General features: G+C 45.3%; 1 protein-coding gene across 1 annotated transcript in view; it reads right to left on the reverse strand.

Annotated features, from left to right (window-relative positions):
• Positions 1-25670, reverse strand: part of TENM2 (teneurin transmembrane protein 2) — a 344410-nt gene that overhangs the window by 33607 nt on the left and 285133 nt on the right. Inside the window, exons 16-22 of the mRNA XM_058677877.1 lie at positions 24780-25041; positions 23745-24012; positions 17560-17703; positions 16979-17228; positions 7746-7978; positions 6432-6586; positions 4497-5371 (exon numbers count right to left, since the gene is read on the reverse strand). Of these exons, the coding sequence (XP_058533860.1) occupies positions 4497-5371; positions 6432-6586; positions 7746-7978; positions 16979-17228; positions 17560-17703; positions 23745-24012; positions 24780-25041 (2187 nt within the window). The remainder of the gene's footprint in view (positions 1-4496; positions 5372-6431; positions 6587-7745; positions 7979-16978; positions 17229-17559; positions 17704-23744; positions 24013-24779; positions 25042-25670) is intronic.

Genomic DNA, 25670 nt, shown 5'->3' on the forward strand with positions numbered 1-25670 from the left:
TATTTCCTTCCTTTTTGTTAACAAAAACAAAATGCATTTAAAAATAAGAGAGCACTTCCAAGAGTTTGGGTATGGGGTGTAAACATCAGGTGTTCTCCCTCAACCATCCCTGATTTTTGCTGCCAAGCAGAGGTTTTGTGAGGGGTTCTTTCTATGAAGTCCAGAGCCCAGGATCTTAATTCTAGGACATCTGTAATGTACAGGCTGCTATACTTCCTTAGGACAAAAGTAGTAGGAACCAGATTTTCTGCTTTTTGGGAAGAGAACACTGAGAAAGGGACAGGAATTCAAGAGACACCAGTGAGAAAAAATCACCTTCAAGAACATCCAGCTGCCTACAGACCAACTGATTTCCCCCAAAGGTCCATTCTTAGGTTTAGGTTTCTTGGCAAAAAAACTTGGCACATGCCAAGTGCCAAGAGCTATGGCCTCTAACAAGGAGACCTCAACCTCAACTCAATGGAATCAGCCACATGTTGGCCAGGGTGGGTTGCAGGCTGCCGTTGATTCAGTGGTCCATAACTACTCAAGTGTTGATGATATGCTGGATAATTTTTAAGGTACTGGTGAGCCAGATTGGGAACCAAGTGGCACTCATGCTAGGTATACCAAGGATGAAAATAGAGAGTGAGCTAGATGGTGGGTTAAGCGCTAAGGACTAAAATAAAGCAGGACCCAAAGTAGAAAGAGGGTATACAGAGGTGGTTACAATTTTAGGTACAAACTTGTGCCTTTCAGGGATACGGGTTGCCCTGGCTGGGGAGTTAGCAAGCACAGTTCAGTTTCCACAGTGCATCCCTGCATCTTTTCCATCTTGCCCAGCTCTCCAAAAGCCATTTCCCAGGACAAAGAGGAGCAAGGAGAGGGAAAATAAAAGTGGTAGAGGAACCTGTCTCAACGTTCACCAATGACAATGCTGACAGCCCCTGCTTTATGGAAAGCGGATTTCTGTCTCTTCTCTGTTCCCATATTCAGTCTTTCTATTCTTGCTGGCTTGGGAGAAGGAGTGGAAAGCAACTGGAGAGTTTGTTATCATTTCTCTGTATTGGAGGCCTGCCCTTAAGGGCGCTGCTGCTTGTGCGCCCCAGGTCCTAAGGCACACGCTGTTTTGCAGGGGGTGAGGACTCAGCAGTGTTCAAGGTAAGGAGAAGGCAGGACAAACTCAAACAGGGGGAGTAAGAAGCCCTAATGTGCACACTGCATTCTTGAGTTTTGCTTTTCTAAAATAAATCTCTACTTGTCTGACACCTGTGCGCACTACACAGTTGGTTATGACGGGTGGGATGGAGACCAAGGTGTACTAAATTATTCCCCTCGACTTCTAAGAGCATCTGTTTTTCGTTGAACTTTGCCAAAGGCTTTGCTAATTTCTAAAAGTTCATTAGCTCAGTGCATTATCATGGCTGTCCTAGGTAATTTGCATTGTTACTCCTCTTTGACGGCTGTCGACACTGAAGTTCAGAGAGGTCCAACAACTTGTTCAAGTTCAAACGTCGAATGTGTGGCAGAGCTGGCAACCTCCATCCTGTCAGTCTGACGCCAAGATTCCGGAACTTTCTGGTATCCCACGCTTGTCTTTCACGGAAGGCTGTGACAACCTGTATCCCCAGGGGGAGTGCCTAGGCCAGGATGATTCTATTAGAATCCATGGATCTACCTTTGGGAAAACCTTAATTCCCAAGCTGCAGTGTTCTAGAACCGTCTCATCATGAAGTGGAGCCGTTTTCTCCCTAGTACTCTCTTCTGCTGCCAGAGTCACAGACTGGTTAGCCCTGTTAGAGTACATCTTCAAAATTCAGGAACAGTTCCCACAGGAAATCTGAAAGTGGATTCCACCTTCTATTTACTGTTATGTGTCATGCAGAGAACACTAGACTTGATGCTCTGAACTCACTATTGATGCCCTGTGCGGCCTCCATTTCTTTATCTGTAAAATGGGAATAATCAATCCTTAGCAAGAGGGTCATTGGGACAGGTAAGCTGACAAACAACTTCCTTTTCTGCAAAGTTCTCTTCCCAAGCTCGGGGGGACTGCCTGATGTCAGAGTGAAGGCAGGAGTTTCCCCGTGCAGCTCATGGTAAAGGACAGATGATTTCCTAACAGCCTCACGGTCTCCGGTTTTGTTAATTACACCGGCAACCCCTTTCTCTATGATTGTGGCTGAAACGATGCAGCGTGGCTCTCTAACCTCACAGCCTTGACAAAAAGCAGAACTGTAGGAAATGTAGCACCAAGTACTCAGCGCACTGTCCACAGGGCTGGGGAAGCCACACCTGTTGGAATCTTCACAACGGAGAATCCGTAACCACTGAGTTTATCCAAAGAGTGAGAAAAGGCATCAAACAACCTTAAGCATGTCATGCTTTCAGCATAGGCGTCCCCTTTCTACAGCTCCACTCAACAGAAGGCAATCAGTCTGCAGTGGAATAAACACGGTGCCCACACCATACAAAACGCAACGCCAGGCCCTGCAGTGGAGACTGGCTGCTTTAGGTCTGAGTTTCGCTGCTGGCGATGGCCGCAGAGGTGCCTGTCCGACCATCTCCAGGCAGAAATACTTAGAGGATGTGTTAGTCCCCGAGAGATCCGATCGTTACCCTGTGGACTTAAACTAATGTGTGGGAGCTTGTTCGTGAGACTTGTCTGACGGTTGGCGTCTCTCTTGTAAATTAAGTTAATACTGTTTTCGGAGAGTCTATGCTGAACTAAAATTTGTTGCACTATTGTAAAAATTGTTCCATTTTAAGATGAATTCTAAACAAATAATTAAAAAAAAATTTTCAGGAATCATGCCTGTGTTATTACTAAGTCAGTAGAGACCTGATCTGGAAAATGCTTTCTATCCTGTGGCCTACATAAATTTGAGTTTCTTTTTTCTTTTTTAAGATTTACTTGTTTATTTTGAAAGTCCGAATTATAGAGTGGGGGTGAGGAGGGAGAGAAAGATTGATCTTCTGTTTGCTGGTTCATTCCCCAGATGGTCACAATGACCACAGCTGGTGAAGGTCAAAGCCAGCAGCCAGGAGTTTCACTTGATCCTCCCACGTGGTGGCGTGGGGACAAGCTCTTGTGGGCATCTTCTACTGCTTTTCTCAGGCCATCAGCATGGAGCTGGATTGGAAGTGTAGCAGCTGGGGTACAAACTGGTACCCGTATAGGATGCTGGTATTGCAGGCAGCAGCTTTAACCACTATGCCCCTATGTTGGCCCCAATTTGAGTCTCTTTTACTTTAGTGTGTAAGCCAGGACTAATGCAAGCTCACCTTCCTGAAAGTGTAATTCTAAACAGCTCCAGTCTCCATTCCTGAGATCTAGCAAACTATTTCTAAATGCATGGGGTCTTTAGCTGACATTTCCAGAGAAGAGATGAAATAATAAGTGTGTGGGTAAAAGCCTAGCTTTAATATAGTTGGAGTGAGAACGGAAGAGGATCCTCTCAAGGGCAGTGCCATTGCCTCACAAGGTCTGACCAAGTCCGGGCCTTGAAGGAAGCTGGAGAGGTGAGCTTTGCTCAAAGAAGGAAGTCCGAGTCAGGAAAAGCGGGGTTGCAATGCTGCAAATCTCCAGCAGATGGCAACAGCATCCCTTTACATTCTCTCAACGCCATCGCAACAGAAAAAAGAAGTGAACGTTCCTGGATGTAGGCGCGATCAGCAATGTCATCCATTCTCTTTTACCGATCTCCTTTGCTGTGACAACCCTACCTTAATGTACAGAATCCTCAGCGACACAAAAGCAAGCGAGGATGCCAGCATGTAAAAGTTAATGTGATTCCTCACCAAGGACAAACTTAAACTCCAATCCAGTCTCAGTGAACAATTGGGAAATGATGCCCAAATGATGCCCTCCAATCAACATCTCATCAGTTAATCACTGCAACAGCAGGCGCTTTGACCAAGAGCCACCTGCAGGAGCTAGGGAAAACCATTCTTTTGGCAAAAGAAATGATAGGACTGTTAAGTACGGGGTAATTGTTAAGGGAAATATGACCAGCTCTCGCAACTTTTAATATACCCACTGCTTTATCTGTATTGATCTGCTTCTGCTAAAGAGGAAATTCAGACTTTATCTACCTGTCTGTGCAATCAAGTGTGTTGCTGGACCTGTTGGCAAATTACATGAGCCCCACTGGGATCTCGCCTTTTAGGTTCTCATTTCCGCACCCATGGCAAACATGAATAATCAGCAAACTTAATCAACACTTTATCTCCCAGGTGCTGTGCGTGTCCAATATCCTGAAATTTGAACGGCAAGCAGACAACAGGAATTCCCAATGCTAGTAGGGAGGATGTTCAATATCAGAGATTCAACAGAGCAAATCATTTGAGAGCCAGGGAGAGGGGTACAGGAATATCATGAGGTCCTAAGAAATCATTACAGTTAGACAAGCAATGTGACTAAGCTATTCTGAAACCCACACGGACGGATGGCCAATCCCGATGCTGCCCCCCCCCCTCCATGGTATTCCTTAGAGATACTTTTTAAACCCACTTACTCGTAGAAAGTTGTCCATCCTGTTTCGTCACTCTTGGTGGCTAGGAGCCCGGTGTTCCCATCATAGGTCATGAGGCCAAGTTCCAGGTTCTGTGTGGACACCACTTTGAGGCCCCCGTTGGTGCCCACGGTGAGGGTGATGATCTGGTTGTCTGGCATGAGCAGGTGGCGGGGCATGCCACTGCTGTCCCGACGGACCTTTAGAGAGTTTCCATTGTTGTCAATCAGCTCAGTGACATCATTGTCAGCGCTGTATGTGAAATTGTACAAGTACTCCCCTGTCACCAGGCTCACAGTGTACTGGTGGATGCCCTCGGCATTGAAGACATACAGCTCCTGCTCTCCAGGGGACGCGGCCTCGTACTGGTTGAAGGCATTCAGAACGGGCTTGTTCTTGCTGACTGCCCTGATTCGAATGTTGCCGAGGTCTGCGATGTAGATGGTACCATCCGGAGCTACTGCTAAGGATGATGGAGAATTCAAGATGGCGTCAGTCGCGTAGGCGTCATCCCCCGAGTAGCAGATGCAATTGACATCGTTTTTGCAGTCACAGTCCGAGGCTGCCCCAGCTAGGAGGCAGATCTCCCCATTGGTGGTGACCTGGCGGAGACGGTTAATCTTCTTCTCATCTGTTTCAGTGATGTACAGGATCCCGGTGTGAGAAATGGCAATAGCACTGGCTGACTCGAGGGCAGAGTGAATGGCCAGTTTGCTGAGGGAGTAGTCAATGCCGGGAACCTGGCAGTGCATGGGGCGTCCTGCAATGATGCTGACTTGGTGGTTCTCAGTGATGCGAAGGATGACATTGTTCTCTAGAACATACAAGGAGTTATCCATGGGGTTGACAGCGAGATCTGTTGGCCATTCCAGGCGAACCTGTGCGTGACATGGTTTCAGGTTAATGGATGACATTGAACTGTGGGGCCTGACCAGAAAAAAGACTTAGCTTTTTATGACAGTACTGTGCTAGAAATGGACATCATTGCACCAGCTGCCCATGGTCCATGCTGGGTGTGTGTGACCGGGGAGAGACTGCATAACATTCAGCTCCTAATACATTGTTTAGTCTCACTGGAGTAAGCCACCAGTTCATGATGACTGGACATGGAACAGAGTCACCCTATGAACAGGGTTGCCCAGGGGACCAGTGCATGCCAACCCATGATCTATTTCATAAGCCCAGGACTTGAGGAGGCCCCTTCACCTAATTCACAGCAAGGAGCCATGTGGCTTGGAAGGTGGCTCTGCTAGCTCAAGGACAGCCAAAGCACAGGTGAGCCAGCAAGACTACAACTTGGACATTTGCTTGAAAACATGCACCAAGTCAAACACATTTCTCCTCTGTGGATTTTGAAAGCAAACTCTAGCAAGTTGTCACTTTGTTGTGGAATCTGAGTGGAAATTTATGAAGCTGACCGAGGGCTGAAGAGAAGGGGGCAAATGCTGTAGCTCTGAGCAAGCCTCTGTCTGCCACTGGGAGAGCTCTAAGCACACACTCGGAGAGGAACATTGCCAAGTACTCTGCTCCAGCTACTCCTACACCAAGTGAAGGTTTATAATAGTGAGGATGCAATCACTTCATATTAACAGTGAAGTTCTGATGGACACACAACACTGTACGATACGTCCTCAAATCTGCAATAATGATGGAGACGAGAGGTAATTACACAGCAACTCCTACCCTGTAATCTGCCACGGCTGCAGTGTGTCACTACCTCTCCTTTTCTGAGCTGTATGTCCCTCTCCTCCCCACCCCTGTTCCTAACTGCCATGTTCCATTCCATCCCAGTGTCTGCTTCACCCCAGGCGATCTCCAAACAAACTAGTGATCTCCACCTCTCCTCCCTTTCCACTTCCGGTCCAAGTTTAGAGGCAGGTGAATACTGCTGGCCAAGAATGACATGTTGATTAGTGATGAGAAAGCAGAGAGCTCTACCTGGGCTACGTCCATGCTGGAGTCACAGCTCAGTGGCCGGACAGCCGTGAGATCATTGGAGCCCAGCAGGGTGGAGATGATTCCATTCTGGTCAACCTTCCGGATCATGGTGGCATCGACGAAGTACATGAGCCCATTCTTGTCGACAGCAATACCTGCACAAGACAAGCAGTGGGATTATATCGCGTGGGAAAGGACAGGATTTGAGCAATAGAGTGGAGACAGGCATTGCCTGCTCAGACTGGGAGGATTGGGGTGGATTAAGCACCCTCAGAACAGTGGTTCTCAGTTTATTAAGGCAAGACCCTTTCACAAGAGTGCATGAGATTTGCATAACTCTTGGGGTGCTGGCTGGGTCGCCACCCCACTTCCTTTTAGCTGAAGAAAGTACCTTGGGCTGCAAATGAACCAAGGCTGCAAACAACGAATGAGAAAACAACCACCGCATCTGAGCTCTACAGAAAAGAAGTTATTTGCAAAGTTCATTGCTCTAAAAATTATTGGTAGTAAATTGCTTGAACACCCTTCACCACTGATTGCAACAATGAGGCTGAGAACAATGATTCTTGCAGCCACAAACTCCCAATTGAATATGTATCCTCTAGAAAGCATTCCCAATTAAGCCTTGACTCCAATCAGCACTTCAGTGCCCCTGGGGAACTCCAGCCCCCAGCTTTCCCCTGCCTCAGCAGGGGCAGGGAAGACAGACAGTGGCTTCTATCTCTTTTGCTTTTTCATGTCACTGCCCAAGTACAAGGCTTTGCATCCTTAATCCAGGCTGCTGGCTGCTCTCACAGCAGCTAAAAATGCTAACAGAAATGAGACCCTCAAAGGATCGCTTCTTTCAAATAGAGACCCATCAGTTTCAAGAACTCTCCCTTTTCCCAACCCTGGAAATCTTAAGTACCACCATTCTGCTAGGTATTTATCACACGCCAGGCAACATGCTTCAGGCTTCATATACATTGCTGTTTAACATGAGAGTCCAGGAGGGGTTGGAAGCCACCTTGTCCAGCCTCTAGCCTGCCCGCATGGCATGCAGGTCACAAATCCAACATTTCCTCTGGGCTCTCACCGTGGCAGCAGCCAGCAAGGGCCAGGCATGCCACTCCTCTTTGCATTTTCAGTATATGTGGGAGACAACATTTACATACTTTTAAAAAAAATTCATTCACACACAAAAGCATTCTCTGAGTTAAATCATTGTTGTTTGGGTTGTTGGGCTTTGTTCAGGGTCAGGAAGAAGAAAGTCAAGTTTGTGGCTAGCCCGATCTTAGGGCTGGGGGAGGGCGTGTCTTCCTGTGCGGGCTTTACCTCGTGGGCTCATCAAAGTTGCATCCACGGCCTTCCCTCCGTCCCCACAGCGGGCCTCATCGAAGGGGAGGCATTGCTCTCCAGTGCCTGCCACTACTTCCGAATTCCCAGCCAAATCTTTGGCTCCACCCAGAGACTTGACACGGTAGATCCGGCGACTGTTGGTGTCCGAGACGTAGAGCGAGCCAGACACGGGGTCTACAGCCAGGTAGTACTTATGTGCTGGGTTGTTGCTTTAGGAGAAGAAGCAACAAAGAGAAATGAGGGGTGGGCTAGGCAGCTGGCCTGCTGGATCAAAGCGATGACAAAAACCCTAGCGAGACTCCCACCTTCGCTAGTGTCTTTCCACTTTAGTGAACTGGAAAGACTCTAACATCATAACTTAATGTTCCAACATATCATGGCTCTTAGCCGCTTCTAATTGGACTTAAGTGCCTCACGCTATCACGGAATTCATTGTTTCTCATCATGCTGAAAGGCTGTAGCGTCATTCAGCTGGTACGAAAAGCCGCACGCAGCTCCCACTTTTTGCGAGCGGGATAGTTACTCAATACTTACTGCCTGTGGCAGCGTCCTTTATTTCTCCCAGTGGGCTCCGTACAGTCTCTGGTGGGACTGCGGGACATGCCCATTTGACAACGTTCTCTTTCTCATCAATGCCTCTCAGGTGCTAGATCATTAATATCGAGGCCACATGGAGTTTTCCTAACTCTGACACAGGAGGCTCCCCAGAGCCATCCCCAATCCTCAGTTTTAGATCTTCCTCCTGTTCCTTAGTGTGCTTATGAATAAAGCTGGCATTTACTCTGAAGACATGTGGATTTCTTGCTGTTTTCACATAGGGAATGCAAATTACTGAGAAAGCAGAGGCACGTCTCAAGTCTTGGCAGACAGCAAGGTCACAGGTGTGAGCTAAGGATCTGCCAGAACCCTAAGCCATGTCAGAGACGAGTATCTGTGCGCATGTGCAATGCATCAGGTAAGCCTGAGCCTCAAGGACCTGGATTTCCCCATGGATGTAGCTCTCCTCTGTGACACTGTACAGGGCAGAGTAAGAGTTGTAGCCCTGACTCATGACTTTGACACAGGGAACTCTAAACTCAAACCTGACCCAGCCTGTGGCCTCAGGTGGTATTTGGCTGCATTGGATTTTTGCTTTCTGATTTGGGAAGTGGAAAAAAAAATAAAATAGGATTGGGTTATTGTCAGCATTCCTTTTGGCTCAAACCCCTACAGTTGGTTGCGTGTTGGAGACTGCAGTGACAGAATGGCAACTGCGCATGCTCCTCTTGCAGTGGGGCCTGAAACCACTGCCTCCAGGAGGTAGGTGGTGATTGCCTTCCTACTGCTGGGTGGCAGAGCAGGCTGTAGTGTTGCAAGCACTGGCTTTTTTCTAACCTGCTATTTTTTCTACTGTGATCTGGAAGGATGGGAGGAAAGGGTTGGGAAAGGTGAGGGCAATGATGGTGTTGGATGCTTTTGTCCTATAGACATTAGCTGGTAAATTACTAATTAAAACACTACCGTTTGGGTTCTTCGCTGATTTCAGGGAAACAAGCACCAGGAGGCTATTTTTAGGAACAATTTGTGAGCTAAGACTATCTTTAATTCTAGCATTTGCTCAGGTGGTTATTAAGAGATAGAACTGAACCAGAAATCAAGGTCTTTCTAACATTCCAGCCTGGATAACTAGTTAGAGAGAGTAAGCTACCTTGGTTGTTTTTTCCCCTTTTCTTCCCTTCATTTTTTTTCTGGCTATGAAGTTATTAGGCAATATCCCCAAATACAAAACAAACTTGAGTAAAAAGGGGAAAAATCATGCCATGTTTTAATTAGATGCTACACTCTGTTACTGAATGAACAGTGGCTGCCACGATCAACAGAAGGAGCCAGGCATCCCACATCTGTGCCTATCTACGAGCAAGAGAATTAATTCTGAACTTTCTAGGGAGCCTGACTCAAGGAGGCTTTTCAAAATCTCTGGCACAGTAGCAGCCAGTTGAGTGTGTGAGGTCAGTTCTTATCGGGAGAGACCATCTTTCCCCATGACGTCATACCCATCTTCATACCAAGAGCCTTAGAGAAGGCTCAGGCCAGACGGACAGCTCTGTCTCCTGGTTTGTGGCTGCCATCCCTCCTTTTCCTGTTTGGCTCGAACAAGTCCAACAGGAGGCCTGTGGTCAGGCCATTTGGGGATGCACAACAACAAGAAGGCAGAGGAAGAGGCCTCTTGCTGTGTGCGGCCTTTCACTGAGAGGGATGGGCTCCTGTGGACTTTTTGCCTAATTTTGAGTGAGCATCAGAAAGGCCTCTCATGAGCCATTGGATGGAATGAAGAGTTTCTTTGAACAGTGAAAAAAATTGTTTTCTTGTTGTCCCAACACAAATGAGGTCACTTTTTCTTCCAGATCGCTCATGCTGCATCCATTTCTGTACAATGGATATATGTACGCACACACATGTAGTGTACACTTTAGACGGGTGTTGTACCAGGATGGTTTGAGATGGCAGTTTTGGATCAGTAGAATGACAGAGGCCATTTAGACAAAAAGTTCTTGGTCTACGCCCTTTATACCAGTCAAAAGTGATTTAACTCCACGAAAATTCTCTATGCATCTGACTGTTGGATTTATTCTGACCAGCAGATTGGCAATTAACTTGTTTTTTTTTTTGTTTAAATGACCATATATCCAGGGGAAAAATCATTAATGAGTTGAAAATGAGTTTTTGACCCGTTTCCAGTTCATTAAAGCTTTTGTGAACCCAGTCCAGCATTTACAAAAGCCAGAAGTTTGCCTCAACTGTTTAGCCCAATTATGGACCACACTGAGCAGTTGGGATAAAAGTTCACTGAGGGTTCATTATCTTGCACTTGCATCTCCTGGAAATTCTAATTACTGTCAGCTTATTTGGTTGCTTTTTGACTGCATTTTATAATTGCTAAAGCTTACCATATCCACAACACACAATTAGCACATAAAAAGTTACTATATTTGGTGCATAAAAAATATACAACATTACACAAGAAGCACAAAACAAAAAGCAAACACAAGGAAGCAAGCGAACCATATCAAATTATATGGGAAAGAGTTCTTCATCTTACCTATGTTTAAACTCTTTATTTCTTTATAGAAAGAAAACAGAAGGGAAAAAGAACAAACAGTTAGCTGAAGAATTGATGATGCAGCAAATATAACATTTCCCTGTCTTTTTATAAAGGGGCCCAGAAAAGACAGACTTTTTTTTTCTTTTTTCTTTCTTTCTATTCTTACTATGGAGGGCTCTTGGCTCGTTACCTTGGGAAGCACCCCTGGTTTCAGACTCCTCCTGGCCATTGGAAAATATGGACAAGAACGGCTGGATGCTCTGATCCTGATCCACAAGGTGGCTGACACATGACAGTGGCAACAGGCGAGACAGGACTTCTGAATGAAGGGGTGATGAGTAGGTTACATCCTGAGTGCCAACTGGTTCTTGGAACGGTAGTGGCAGAAAGATTCTGAAGCCAGATTCAAGCTTAGCCTTCTGTAGCTCAGGACTCGTTTGCCATTCCTGCCTTGGGTATGGGAGGGAGTGTGAGGGAGTTCCCCCCTAAGGAACATTGGTGCATTATAGGGTAGAGTCAGTGGCACCCAAGAGTCCCTGCCTGTATTCACTTGCAGTTTGATAATGTCTCTGTTGAACCCCTCCGAGTTTGAATCATTTCCCATCTCTGCTCCACAAAACCTTCCACATCCCCATCTCAACTTTACATATAGGACCCCAATTATACATTCTCTTTGTTTTGGTCACAGGCAATGGTGCAAAAATATCCCTTCATGAAATTCACCAGTATAACATCCTCCTGTAATCAGAGCCAGGAACTTCAGTTCCCATGCTTTTTTTTTTAGGGGGGGCAGAACTAGCTGGGATGATTCTTCTTTTAAGAACAAAAGAACATGTCAGTTCTAACAGGAAAGTGGCCGAAGGTTAGCGTTACTGAGAGGGGCCAGAAGTAGGGAGAAGTGCTCCCTTTTCCCGAAACTTCTAAGCTAAGATCAGAAGGAGTTCCTGATTCCTTTGTCACTCCTCATGGAGGGGGAGGCTTCAGGGAAGAAACCAAGAGAGTTCAGTGCCCTGATTCCTGTTTAGGTGGAGAGCAGGCCTCTGCCGGGGGCCATCATTAGTGGTGGGTTTGCACAGGGATTACGTTTTTAAATTTTATTCTAACGTGTTAGTTTTTGCAAAAAAAAAAGTTAATTAAATGATGCTGATAACTCCTGAGCTCTGACTGACATAGTGCAATTTAAGATTCATTCTGCAGAGCCTGGTGTGTCAGGGTGGCAGCCGGGAATTCTCGCGTCTATTTTATATTGCTTAATGAAAGTGAAATGTTATCTGCCACCAATGGTAGACATATTTGGCTCTTAATTATTGTAATATCAATTCCACTTTTTTTTTAGTCAAGATTTTGTGAAAAGACTGGATGGGATTTAGGTCTACAGACCTGACCTACTTCCTTCCTAAGAACATCTGCTTTAAGTTGATTAATACAGTACCTATGCTGGGGAAAAGAAGAAGGGCAGAAGTAGGGGACCAAGCCATCGGAGAGCCCAGAGTCTGAATGATCATAAAGGCACGAGCTTTAGAGAACGGCTGAACTCAGTGCTATTCCAGTCCAGGGTCTTTAGCAGGTTGGGTGTTTAGCCGGCACCAATGAGCCAGTCCATGCAGGTGAGCGCAGATGCCCCACGTGCAAGAAAAAGGCCTGGGTTTTGTGTGCCTTGTCTCAGTAACATACAGGTTTGGGTGTACCCTTGGAGGAAGAAGTAATGTCTCCAATCGAAGAGCTGAGATAGATTAACTCTTCATTCCATGCAGTCTTGGGGACTCCTCTTTGGAGTCTCAGGGCATTCTCCCAACCATCCTGGCCTGTCTCCTGGAACTATCTTCATGCTGTCTTGTAATAGATGCTTGTGTGAGCAGGATATGGCTCGCTCAGCCCTGCCCTGCAGATAGATACTGAGTTGAGAGTAGAAGCTGAGAACCTGGGTCCTTGAATGAAGGAGGCCAACTTCCCTTAGTTCTGGGCAGACTCTGCCTTGGATCAGCTCCTGGCCCACAGGTCCCTCTCAGGATGACAAAGCTATCAACAGCTGGGACCCGCGTCTTTTTCTATCCCAGTGCTCTTTGTGTCTACTTCTCCCTCGAACTGGGTGGAGTTGAAGTGGCCACCCTGTCCTGTCCTTTGTTCTCACCACAGTGAGACTGGATGGGGGCTACATTCAGTTTAGTTTTTTTTTTTTTTTGGAAGGAGTCATGGCTATGTGGCTTGTAGTCCCTTCAGCATAGGGTTAAATCAGAATATCAGTCTGGAGAAGTTTTAGTGGAGGCTTTCCATGGGGGAAAAAGCCCCAAATTTAATATCATAATATAGTTGTACATTTAGAAAAAGTAATTTAGAATTTTAAGATTTAGTCCATCATAAGTTATTGTCTCCTACTAGGGTCCAGTTCCTAAGATATTCTCACACTGGGGAGGGAGGAGGGACTTTTCCAAGAAGAGACTTACCTTAGGATGTAAGGGACCAATGAACAGGCTCTGTTCCTGAGGGATTTTGTTTTGAAAAGGCTGACTTGGAGAGCACGATAATGGCCATGAAAGTTGGGGTATCTATCCAGTTTTCACGGTAAAATATCATAAATACTGAGAAAGAATGAACATTAAAGTGAAAACCATCCTACCTAAGAGGAAGCTCTCTCAAGCACAAGTCAAGTGTGTGGAACTCTGCCCTTCCATGTCTGGAATAGGCAAAGGGAAGAGAAATGAAGAAGATGGTGAGAGAACCACAGGGGCATTTTAAACTAGACTTCCAATTTTGAGACTTAGCTCTGGGGTGGGTACGCAAGCTAGGGATGGGCACCGACTCCCAAAATTGAATCATTCAGCTGCCAACTCACAATGGAGAAAAGACATAAGCAAGACAGGTCTCTGCCTCTCTCCTCCCTCCTTTTACTGGTTGCTGTTTTGAAGAGAGGGGATTGACAGCCTTTTGTTTTCAGGTATGTAGTGGGAAGAAAAGAAGAATCAAACCAGTGTTCTTGTAAAAGCTTAACTTCTAATCGGCTCTGGGTACTTGCCTGATGAAAGCAAGAACAAATCTAAAGGCAGCTAAAAAGGGAAAAAAAAATCACACAGAGCTGTCAAGGGAAATTGGGAGACATGTTCCCTCAAGCTGTCCTCAATATCACCACGTGGGTGTGGGGTGTCTCGCTCTGACTGGGATGAGAGCTTTTACTGTCGATGTTGTGTCCGTTGTCATTTGAGAGACGTAAAATCAAGGACCAATTCACCAAGAGAGAAGAGAGTGGTCAATGGATCCTCTAATTCAATCAACATATTTTCAGCACATGGGCTGGGCTGGGCGCTGTTCAGGCACGCAGGGGCAAAGATGACCAGGATGCCAGACTTATCCTTGGTCCCTACAGATGGACCCAGGAATAACAGAATGACAAAGCAGGAAGTGCTGTCAAGTCCAATGGGAAATCACAGAGTTAAGCAACAGAGAGGAGGGTGAGACATCTTCCTGTTGGGGCCATCTGACTGCAGGGAAATGGGTCCCTCAACTTTGGCATTATAGATGGACATAAGCAGGTTAGCTAGGTAGAGAGGGTATTTTAAGATTTTTTTTTAATTTTACTGGAAAGTCAGATCTACAGAGAAGAGAAGAGACAGAGAGAAAGATCCTCCATCCCCAGGTTCACTCAGTGGCTGGAGCTGAGCTGATCTGAAGGCAAGAGCCAAAAGCTTCCTCCAGGTCTCCTATGTGGGTACTGGGTCCCAAGGCTTTGGGTCATCATATTCCTCTGATTTTTGAGGCCACAAACGGGGAGCTAGAAGGGAAATGGAGGAACCGGGACATGAACTGGCATCCAAATGGGATCCTGGCACATGCAAGGCGAGGACTTCAGCCACTAGGCTACTGTGCCGGGCCCAGGAGAGAGTATTTTAAATAGAGCAAACAGTCCATGTCAAGTTTGGAGGTAGGAATGTACTAGGAATGTACTAGGCATGTGCAGATTTGGCTTTGAGCTGGGACAGTCATGGCAAAGGAAGAAGGGCCTGATGGGGACGACTACAGAGGCTGGATTCAATGGTCTCATTTTTCATCCCACTTTGATCTGCTAAGCCATAGAGAATGCAATGTTCCTACCCCTTTCCTTGTCATGATGTCTCACTGACTTTAGGAGGTCTGAGAAGAGAGCAATTTTCCTAGGACTAAAAGCAAAGGACAAACTGTCTTGGGATGGGAACCTATGTGTGGAGGTCTAGAAGTGATTTGTCTCATTGTAGGCTTGCCAGAGGGAGGGTGTTCTGGCCCTTTCTTCTGTGCCTTCTTTCAGGCACTTCACATCTTTGGGTTCCTACAACTTCTTCCTTGACTCTATGGCCTTGATAGTGTCCACCTCTGGGTTCCTATGCTGATTGGTCTTTAGCTCTTTAACTCAGCTTGTACTGCATTTACTTCCAGACGTGCCTATCTCTCTCACTCTTCAACCGGTCATCTTTTAGACTGTTTCACCCATTTCTTTCTGTGAGAGCCCAGTGTAGGTCTGAGCCAGCCTCACGTTCTGTAATGAGCCCACTGGGTATCTGAGGTTGCACTTGCTCAGGGTACTGTGGGTGTTTGTTCCTCTTCTTGACCTCTGCCAAGTGCTTGGCATGATCATGGCTCCCAAGAACACTCAGCCACAGTTGCTGGCAGTAAGGTAGCACTTACTGTCTTGAAAGGGGCCTCGGGGATACTGAAGTGCAAGTGTAACTTGTAGCTTTTTTTTTAAACCTTTCTTGTGGTGCTTTAGAGGGCATTGCCATCCACTCAGATGCTTTGGTTAAAGTCCTAGACACCCTTGATTCACTGTCATCTCTGTCATTCCTTATATTTTACTCATCAGAACATTCTATCAGATTCACATTGAAAAATACATTGCAACCGTGGCTCCTCGGCATGTCTTCTACTCCCATGCTAACTTACATCACTGCTACCCAAGTCTTAGACAAGTACTGCAGCATCCCGATGGCGTTTTCTGCCTCTGCAAATCAGATCATACTGACTTTATCCTCCACTCCAATGGCTGCCTAATGCAATAAGAATGCAACACTTAGGCCCCTGGTCAGTGAGATTCTTATGCACTGGGTCCCCTCCCAACACCCCTGCCTTCCTCTGGTCACCTTCCCTTAGTTCACCAGTCACGTGTCTTCTAGGACTTCTATCAGTCCTTTTGAATAAGCCAGGGGATTAGCTGGCATCAGGGTTTATTCTGAACGTGTCTCTGCCTGGAATGCTTTTCCCCAAGTCTACTCATGGCTGACCTCATTATTTGGGGCCGAGTTCAAGTGTCATCCATCAGGAAAGATTTTTCTGACTACTTTATCTTACATAGTCTCTTAATCCTTGTTCTCTTCATCACACTCTCTAATTGTAACCTTGAAAGATTTGTTTAAACATTTAATGTTACTTGAAAGCATTTTGTTATTTGTCCACATGATTTGGTCTGAATCTCCGTATCATAACCTCTGGAGCTCTGTTTCCTCCCTACTTATTCTTCCCACAGCCAGATCTCCAGCTACTACTAGTGTATAGTAGACATTCACCAATATTTGTTGAATGGAAATTCTGCTCCCAAACCCACGCCCATTTCTGGACACCTTTTCCTCTACTTATACATCCTCCTCTGGGTTGAACATTTCTGAAAGATTGGACTTGTCAACGTTTTCCAAGCATAGAGGAATCTGGACTTCAGCAATGGCCAGGAGGAATCTGTGAGGGGAGGCCAGAAATGACCTAGCAAGGCATATATAGTGATGTTAAGTCTTTAGGCTAGTGAATGTGCAAAGACCCAGAGAATTGATGGAGAGCTAGCATAGACAGAATTCAACACAAACCTCTGAATTAGTCAGTGAACATCAGTTGTTCTAAAACTTTGACATGCATTAGCATCTTCTAGAGAGCTTTTCAATATAACAGATGTCAAGGCCTTTCCCAGTAGCGCTCTTTGGAAGTCAGTTGTTGACAACAGAATCAGTTGTGTGCATGGTGCTTTACAGACACACAAAAGATTTCCCCAAATCCTTGATTCTGAGCCTAGCTTTAGATCACAGGGGTTTGCATATTCTCTGGGCAAACCCAGTCAGGGCAATCATTTACCCAGGGAAACTCAGGAGCAGTTGGGAGTGAGAATATGGCCATTTACCGTAACTCCAAGATGCTGGTCACATTTCGAGAGGGAAAGATGCGCCGGATGTAATTGAAGTCCCCCACAAAGAGGCTCCCATCAACTCCAACAGCCAGGGCTACTGGGGCTAGCAGCTTGTTGCCTTCAGCGAGGCCATTGCAGCTGGGACAGGAAATGCTCCGGCGTCGTCCATTGCCCATAATGCTGGTGATAATGGCAGGCTGCTGGGTCAGAAACTGGTTTTCCCCAGTGCCTTTGTGTAGGATTCCTAGGAGGAAGAGTAAGAGGGAGTGGTTATCACACCCCTCTGCAGAAGACATTTGGATTGGCCAACTGAAGGTACCTGGAGGTGACAGGGAAAGGAGGAAAGAGCCAACTTCTACATTTCCTAAGAACTGGAAGGGAAGGGCAAGCCCCTGTGAAGAGTAACTCAGGAATTACAAGGGACCACAGGGTTGATTCTCTGGGCGAACCAGCCCAATGGTCTTTGCTATTCGAGGCACTTGTTGAAAAATGACTGCCATGCAGGTGTCTATGAACCAGAAAGTGTTTCCGGGAAGAGACAGGGCTGTGATGGGAATGGCGAGGGACTCACATACCACTTTTAACGTTGAGGATGTGGTGCTTATCCAGGGACCAGCCACCGAGATTGGAAGGATCCAGCTCAAACCCTTGAAGGAGGGCTGTCCTTTTCTCCCAAAGAATGAGGCTGGGGCAAGTCTCATATTCAAACCCAACAGACACTGAAAAACAAAAGAGGGTGGGGTACGGTGGGAGAAGAGACAGTTGATTTGATTACTCCAGAACTCTCCCACAGCAAGGAGACTCTTGTTCGCAACCATACAGATTCTGTGCCAAAAACTCACTCTAAGAGGCAGGCTGATTGCATTTCTGCTTGTGATTCTACAATCTGACATTCAGATTCTGAGCTGAACTCCACCTTGAAAAGCTTTGCACAGTCATGCTTTGTTGGGGGAGGGACAGACCCTCCCAGTAACTTTCAAAAATGACCTTAGTGACATGGAGGGAGAAGGATTATTTAAAAACCTAGCCCTGTCTGTGTCTCACTGAGCGATGGATAGGAAATGGTTGCAGACTGCTGTCCTTGACAGGCATCGATTCTGGTCTGTGTTATTTATTTTCATTCACCGAGAGAGAGCATTTTGGAAGTTTGGTGGTTCACGGACAAGGAGATTCTGGAAGCTTGTGCATGGGATCACACTTTGTACAGACAGCTTTCCACACCTGCAATCTCTACCAACGGGGCCTGAGAGTATCTGAAGAAAAGACTGCATCATACTGAACATGTATGGACAATTTCCTTGTCACTGGTCCCCAAACAGAGTCATAAAATCATGTCCGTAGCATTTCCATTGTTATCAGTCAGGGGATGTCACTTAGGGAGGGTTAAAAGCATATGGGATGATGTGTGTTTAGTATGCAAATACTATACAGTATTATATAAGGGACTTGACTACCTGAGATTTTTGGCACCAGCAGGGGGGAGTTTTAGAACCCAATCCTTTAGATACTGAGGGACAACTGTGTGCTCATGCAGGATTCCAGAAAGTGCCAGGAGAGCCAAGCACAGAGCAAAGCCTGCGAGTTATGTAGAATCCATTTCCCTTGTGAAAAGTCTGTACGTGCTACATGCCACTCACTCACACTTTGGGCTCCATTTCCCCTAGTGTTGAATGGGGTAAGGGAAGCCTCAGTTTCCCAGAGAGATGTGGTGAGGTGGAGGAGGGGGATGCTGAGCTGCATACATTTTTAATTGGATCGCTGCTGTAGCAATATGAGGAATTGTTATTATTGCTGTTCCTACTACATTAAACTCTTAACTATGTGTGTCACCTTTGGGGATTCTCTGCAACTTCTAAAAAATACTGAAATATAGAAGTGTCGATATGAATAGAGGCTGCATTTTATCTTAAAAAGAAAAACCCTACATATTTCCTAGCCTGTCCTCTGAAAATACCAAGAAATGATGACCATCCCAGGAGCAGAGAGTACTGCCTGTGCCCAGCTTCTGGCCTTCATCTATTATTCCTCATGAAAAGGAATAAGGACTCCTTGAAGCTACGGCTTGAGCAAGAAATGAACAAGACGAGAGCAGGTCATTTTGTCATAACAGATAGCAAAGAAGGAATAAAAAATCTACAAGGGTCAAGTTAAAAGGATTTCAGAGTTAATTTAAAGAGACTTCCATGGAGCAAAGATGGGACCAGCTTGGCTATTAGTAAAAATATTAGCTTTAAAGGATGGAAACAGACTAGATACATTTCCATCCATGAGTTCCTAATGATATTTAAAAACTAGTTGATTGGGCTGGTGTGGTGTATAGCAGGCTAATCCTACAACTGTGGCATTGGTGTTCCATAACAGTCTAGTACTAATCCTGGCTGCTCCACTTCAGATCCAGTTCACTGCTAAAATGGCATAGGAAAGCAGCAAAAGATGGTTTTGGGCTGCCACACCCATGCGGGAGACCTGGAAGAAGTTTCTGAAACCCTGCTTCTGACGGCCCAGTTCTGGCCTCTGTGACCATTTGGGGAGTGAAATAACCAGTGGAAGATCTCTGTGTATCTACTCCCTGCTCCCCATAATTCTGATTCTCAAGAAAAGTAAATAAATCTTACAAAAAAAACCCCAGTATCCATGTACACACTTATGGATCAATAAAAGTATGGGACAGGCAGTGTGTTACAGTGAGCTAAGCTATTGTTGGCAATGTTGGCATTCTGTACTTGAGTGTTTCTTTGAGTCCAAGCTATTCTACTTCTGATCCAGTTCCCTGCTAATGCTTCCGGGGTAGTAGTGGAAGATGAACCAGGTACTTGGGATCTACCGCCCATATGGGAGACCAGGATACAGCTTCAGGCTCCTGGCTTAAATCTGGACCAGCTTCAGCCTTTGACCGATTTGGAAAGTAAACTAGTGGGTAGAAGATCTCCCTCCCCTTCTCCCTTTCAAATCAATAAGCAAATCTTTAAAAATGTGATAATCCCCTTAAGTGCATTGCAAATAATGCTTTAATGAAACAAAAATTGTTGGGGCTGCTGTTATGGCGTAGCACTTGAAGCCACTGTCTGCGTTGCCAGCATCCAATGTGAGTACAGGTTTGAGTCTAGTCGGCTCTACTTGTGATCTAGCTTCCTTTTAATGTGAGGAGTAGCAGATGATGGCCCAAGTGCTTGAGTCCCTGCCAGCTACATTGGAGACCTGAAAGAAGCTCCTGGCTTTAGCCTGGCAAAGCCCCAGCCACTGTGGCCATTTGAGCAGTGAACTAATAGATGGAAAATATGCCTATTTTTCTGTAACTCTGCTTTTCAAATAAATAAAAATGAGTCATTTAAAAAGTCTAAGTTCCTATTGGGAAGAAAGAAACATAAAAATTACCACCAAAGGAGGATGAATCAACTCATTTTGAAAATGTAGTAAATAAAGAGAAATGGAATTTACCCTTTCTTGTTTGAACTGTACCTCAAATAAAGTACTAAAAGTGTCTGTATAAAAGTATTCCAGTTAATAGATGAAGAAACAATGAGAGGAGTAACACCATTTTGGAACCTCCAATGACCTCAGGGAATGAGGCAAAAAGCATCTATTGGCTGTTGGCATTACTAACAGAGACCATGCCTGACATCAGGTGTCTCCTGTTGGAAGAATACAATACATGCCTGCCTTGTCCTGCCCCAAACAAAAATTAAACCTGGATGAGGGAATGCCTCATTTAAGCTGTCACTTACAAGAGATAAGGGGTACAGAGGAACTTGTCAAACAGCCACAAGGATGCAATCAGAAAGCAGTAGAAAAAAAAAAAAAGCACCACTCCAAGGGGAAGTCTGCAGGCATGAATCAAGTTGCTTCAGGTGCAAGAGAAAGTGGGGTTGAAGGACAGAAAGGAAACACACAAAGAATATAGGAAAAAGTGTGGACAGTTGGCCTGGAAGTGGAGATGATAATTTAATTCAGACACCAGGAAACCATGAACAGAGAGTCCGACTCTGGCTCTGGCTCCTGGTGCCAGCGTCCTGCCAATGTGCACCACGGGAGGTGGTCATGACTGGGATCCTGCTACCTTTGTGGGAAGTCTGCATCACGTTTCTGGCTCCTGGCTTTGGCCTGGTGTAGTCAGGCTGTTTTTGGTATTTGGGGAGTATATCAGTGGGTAAGAACGGTGCTTGTTTTTTCTCTGTCTCAATCTGTGTTTATCAAATAAAAACAAATTGAAGAAAAAACATCACAAAAAGAAAAAAGGACACTGAAAGGCTAGTTTGGTTTATAGCATGTATGTATTGAAGTGTTACTGTGCACCATCAAAAATTCTAAAAAATAATTTAAGATAAAAGAAAAGAAAAAAAATTCTATGAAAACCAACCAGTTGTGCATCTTGATTCTAATCATTAATTCATACACTATCTTTAAAGATTTATTTCTAAGTAGAGTGACAACAGATGGAACAAGGAGGAAAGATCTTCCATCTGCTGGTTCACTCCTCAGATGACTGTAACCGCTGAGACTGGGACAGTTGAAGCCAGGAGTCAAGAACTTCTTCCAGGTCTCCCATGTGGGTGGCAGGAGCCACAGCACTTGGGCCATCTTCCACTGCTTTTCCTAGGCCAGTAACAGGGAGGTGGGTCAGAAATGTAGCAGTGGGGACATGAACTAATGCCCAAATTGAACACCAGAGCTACAGGCAGCAGCTGCACAGAAAAATGTCACAATACTGGCCCCGCAAAGCATTACTATTTTATGATATCAGGGAACACTGAAAGTACTGAACAATGACAAGTCTGTTTGGTGATTTAGAGATTGTGCTGTTTATGGTGTTAATGATAGAACTGTTGTATTTCTGAAGTGTTTTTTTAGTGATACGTTCTGGAATATAAAAGAGGAAATAATATGAGGTCTGAGATACATTTCAGAAAAATATGGGTGCCAGGGAGTAGATTCATCATGGGTGGATGGTAAGGTAGAAGCCATACAACATGGGGATATATTATGATCTTCAGTTAACTTTTGGAGATGGGCTATCATTTTGATATTGGCTAAAGCTAAGCATAATATTTTTTGAATCAGTGTTTTACATGAAATATACTTGACACTCCGATATTGCGTCACTATCTTGATTAAGTTATTAACTGCACTCACTGATAAGAGAGACCACTGGGCCTTATCTGGTCCTCCTGGTGGCACTGTCTCTGGCAACTTCCTTACTCTCTGCCTTGCCTCTGGCATTCAAGGGGGGCTAAGAGGGTACCCAGTGGCTAAGTTGCTTAGAGGCTGCCCAAGACAAAGGCCCTAGCAGAACAGTCTCCACACAAAGGGAACATCTGATACACACTGCTGCCAATTACAGAGAACATTGCTATGTTCACTGGTTCCTTATTTTGGTAACATATATTTATTCACAGTTTTCGCAAACCACAAGCATACTTGTATTAAAAATGAAGGATTCTAGATTTTAATGAATCCCCGGATAGCATTCCACAAGTAGGAAGAGATAATCAGGCAGGCTGATATTAATTCACAGCTCAAAACTCTAACCAGAGCAATCTTTCTCTCTCCCTTTAAAAATGTCTTAAAATTGGTTTTACATTTGAAAGGCAAAGAGAGACAGCTGGACAAGGAGAGACAGACAAAGATACCTTTGTTTTGCTGGTTCATCCCCCAAATGCCCACAGCAGCCAGGGTTGGGTCAGGCTGAAGCCAGAAGCCAGGAACACAATCTGGGATTCTCATGTGTGTGGCAGGCATCCATGCACTTGGACCAACACCTGCTGCCTCCCTGTGTGCAAGTTAGTCAGATGCTGGAAGCAGAGTCAGGGACTTTGACAAGGAAGATGGACATTCCAAGTGGTATCTTAATAGCTTTGCCAAATATCCGCCCCTACCTTTCTTTTAGGGTCTTTCACAAGGAGGCGAGATTATGTTGTTTCCTCAAAAGACAAAGTCCTGCCACATAACATGTGGTTTACACACTGCCCTCCCCCCCAGAAGCCCCACTGTCTGTTTCTGGAGGTGTAACCTACCTGTAAGTGCTCTCCCTGAAGCAGGACCCAGCCCATGCCTGCCTCTCTCCCTTCATCTGGAATATTCTCCTTTTAAAATGAGATTTCAGCCTTATTAACTCTCTGTTTCTCGAACATATCTCACTCTTCTCTATGCCTGGAATGTTCTTATTTGCATTTTTTACATATCTCCTTCTTGTCATTCAGAATTGAACTTAAATGTGTCATCCCATTGAGAAACCTTCCCTGAATATCCAACCGCAACTGCCCCTTTTCCCTAGACTACATCACTGATTCTCACTTTATCATTAATGTCTGTCATTACAGAATTTTTATTTGCCCAATCTGTTTTATTGTCCCCTGAAATGGAAGATCCCTGACAAAAAGCAGCTTGCCTATCTTATTGGCCAACTTCTCTCTCTCTCTCTATTATATATATATATAATATATTCATGAATACTCATGAATATTCATGGTATATATTATATCACATAATTATATATCACATAATATATATTATATATCATATATGCATTATATATTATATATCTTATATATTATATATTAGATATATATCTAATATATATTAGATATATTATAGATATTATATAGCTTATATATATAGCTTATATATACATATATATATATATAGAGAGAGAGAGAGAGAGAGAGAGAAGGTCTGTTTAATAGTAGTTCTTGACATAGACCAGGAGCTCAATAAAGATGGGATGAATTCCACAGAGCAACAAGTAGTAAAAGCCAGAACATACCAACAGCATCTGAGAGCCCATACACCCTTTGGCCATAGGCATCTGTCTTGTCCCAGATGAAGGTGTAGGCCAGGTTGGGGGAGGCCTGGAAGGACTTCTGGAAGAGATGTCCTTCTACAGCAACCATCAGGTGCACACGGATGAGGTTCAAGGGCACCGTGGACTGGGTCATGGTGATCTTCAGCAGTGACTTGTACCCTGCTGTTCTGGAGCTCAGGTACCGCAGCTTCACATTGGAACCAGGGAGCTCAATCTCTTCATGCAGAACCTGGAGTGGAAGAAACCCAAGGGAAACATCGAATGTCCCTGTGGTGCACAGGTGAGCCATTTGCAACCCAACACTGCCTCCCTCACTAAGATGTTACAAACCACTTCTCCCTGCTGACAAAAACAAACAAACAAAAACCCCCCAAAACCAACCCAAACAACCAGAACTTTATCCTACACCATGGAGCGAAGTGGGCTGAGGTTATGATTTTTGGATTAATAATTATTCTTAGTCACCGTTGCGTTTCCTTTTTAAAAACTACACTGTTGGCAAAAGATGTAAATAAGAACAGCAGGCTTTATTGCTAGCTGCATGCGAGGAGGCCACGAGAGGCTGTAATTATACGAACCTGCAACTTCCACTGACAATTGGTATAAAGCAACAGGGAGGCAATAATGTAATCTGCCCTCTGTCGTAACACCGATGTAGATCATTAAAGCGCCTCTTATCATGTATCTCGGTGACTAACAGGAATAAAAAGCAATTTGCAGGTGGGTTGCACATATGTATATTGTTGTTATTTTGTTAAAGGCTCTGGTGACTGCAAGCATCTTGAATGACTATCTGGAAACATCCAGAATGTCTTGGAGGGATTCAAAGGTTCATCTTCATGGCCATAAACTCCATCATGCACCTACCTTTTGCCCCTTCCCTATGTGTTAGTTTCTCTAGCCCTGTGAGGCAGACAGACGGGATGGGGTAAGCCGGCCTGTTGGCTTGGGAGAGAGTAGTGCTGGGCAGCTCGCTCTGGGAATTGCTCTCCTTACCTGAGTTTCAGGCACAATGGGATTCTGTGCAGGGGCAGCACTGAAGAAGGTGGACAGCGGGGAGGAGATGATGATTGGGTCGGGCCGGACGAAGCCACTGAGGTCACAACTAGGAATGGAGTTCTCCTCGGTCTTCATCACCAGGGTGTCCATGGCATAGAAGCTGTTCCACGGCAGCCACACGGTGCGCTCCTGGCTCATGAATGGGGCTCGCTCAAAGTGCAGGGTCAAAGAGGCACCCCCATTGGCAATCAGGTCAAACCTACAGAGGAGGCAAGTGGGTTCCCTGAGAGAGGTGAACTCAGTGGCTGGCAAGACAGCAGGAAGGGGAGAGCATGGAGGCCAAGAGGCAGTTACACTGGGACAGAACCCAGACTGCGTCAATGACTAGTTGAGTGGTGATGGGCAAATTACTAACCCTCTCTGAGCAAGGGCCTCTAGCTGTACAATGGGAGTGATGATATTTCCAACACCTAGCGTGACTGAGGGAATGAGAAATCACGGCGATTGCAAAGCAGGGGCTAGCAAGCTAAGGGCTCCCATCTACTGTGGTCAACGAAGTTTTACTGGCACAGAGCTATGTCCACTTGTTTACATATCCTCTATGGTTGCTTTCCTGCTACAATGGTAGAGTTGAGTTTGGCAACAGCAACCGCATAGCCAGCAAAACTGCAACTATATACTGTGGGGCCCTTTACATACTAGATGTAATACAGCTAGCACAGGGAAAGGCCAAAAGGTGTTCAGTTGCTAGAATTCATGTGAGATCACGGGGAAAGCTCTTCTACTCAACACCTGCTTGGTTTCTGCCATCTTTGACAATGTTTCCTCAGCTATCTTCCTCTCTGTTCCTTAAGAGCTAGACACAGGCTATGAGAAGAACAGTATGGT

The sequence above is a fragment of the Ochotona princeps genome, chromosome 19 (assembly GCF_030435755.1).
Source record: "Ochotona princeps isolate mOchPri1 chromosome 19, mOchPri1.hap1, whole genome shotgun sequence".
Classification (NCBI taxonomy): Eukaryota; Metazoa; Chordata; class Mammalia; order Lagomorpha; family Ochotonidae; genus Ochotona; species Ochotona princeps.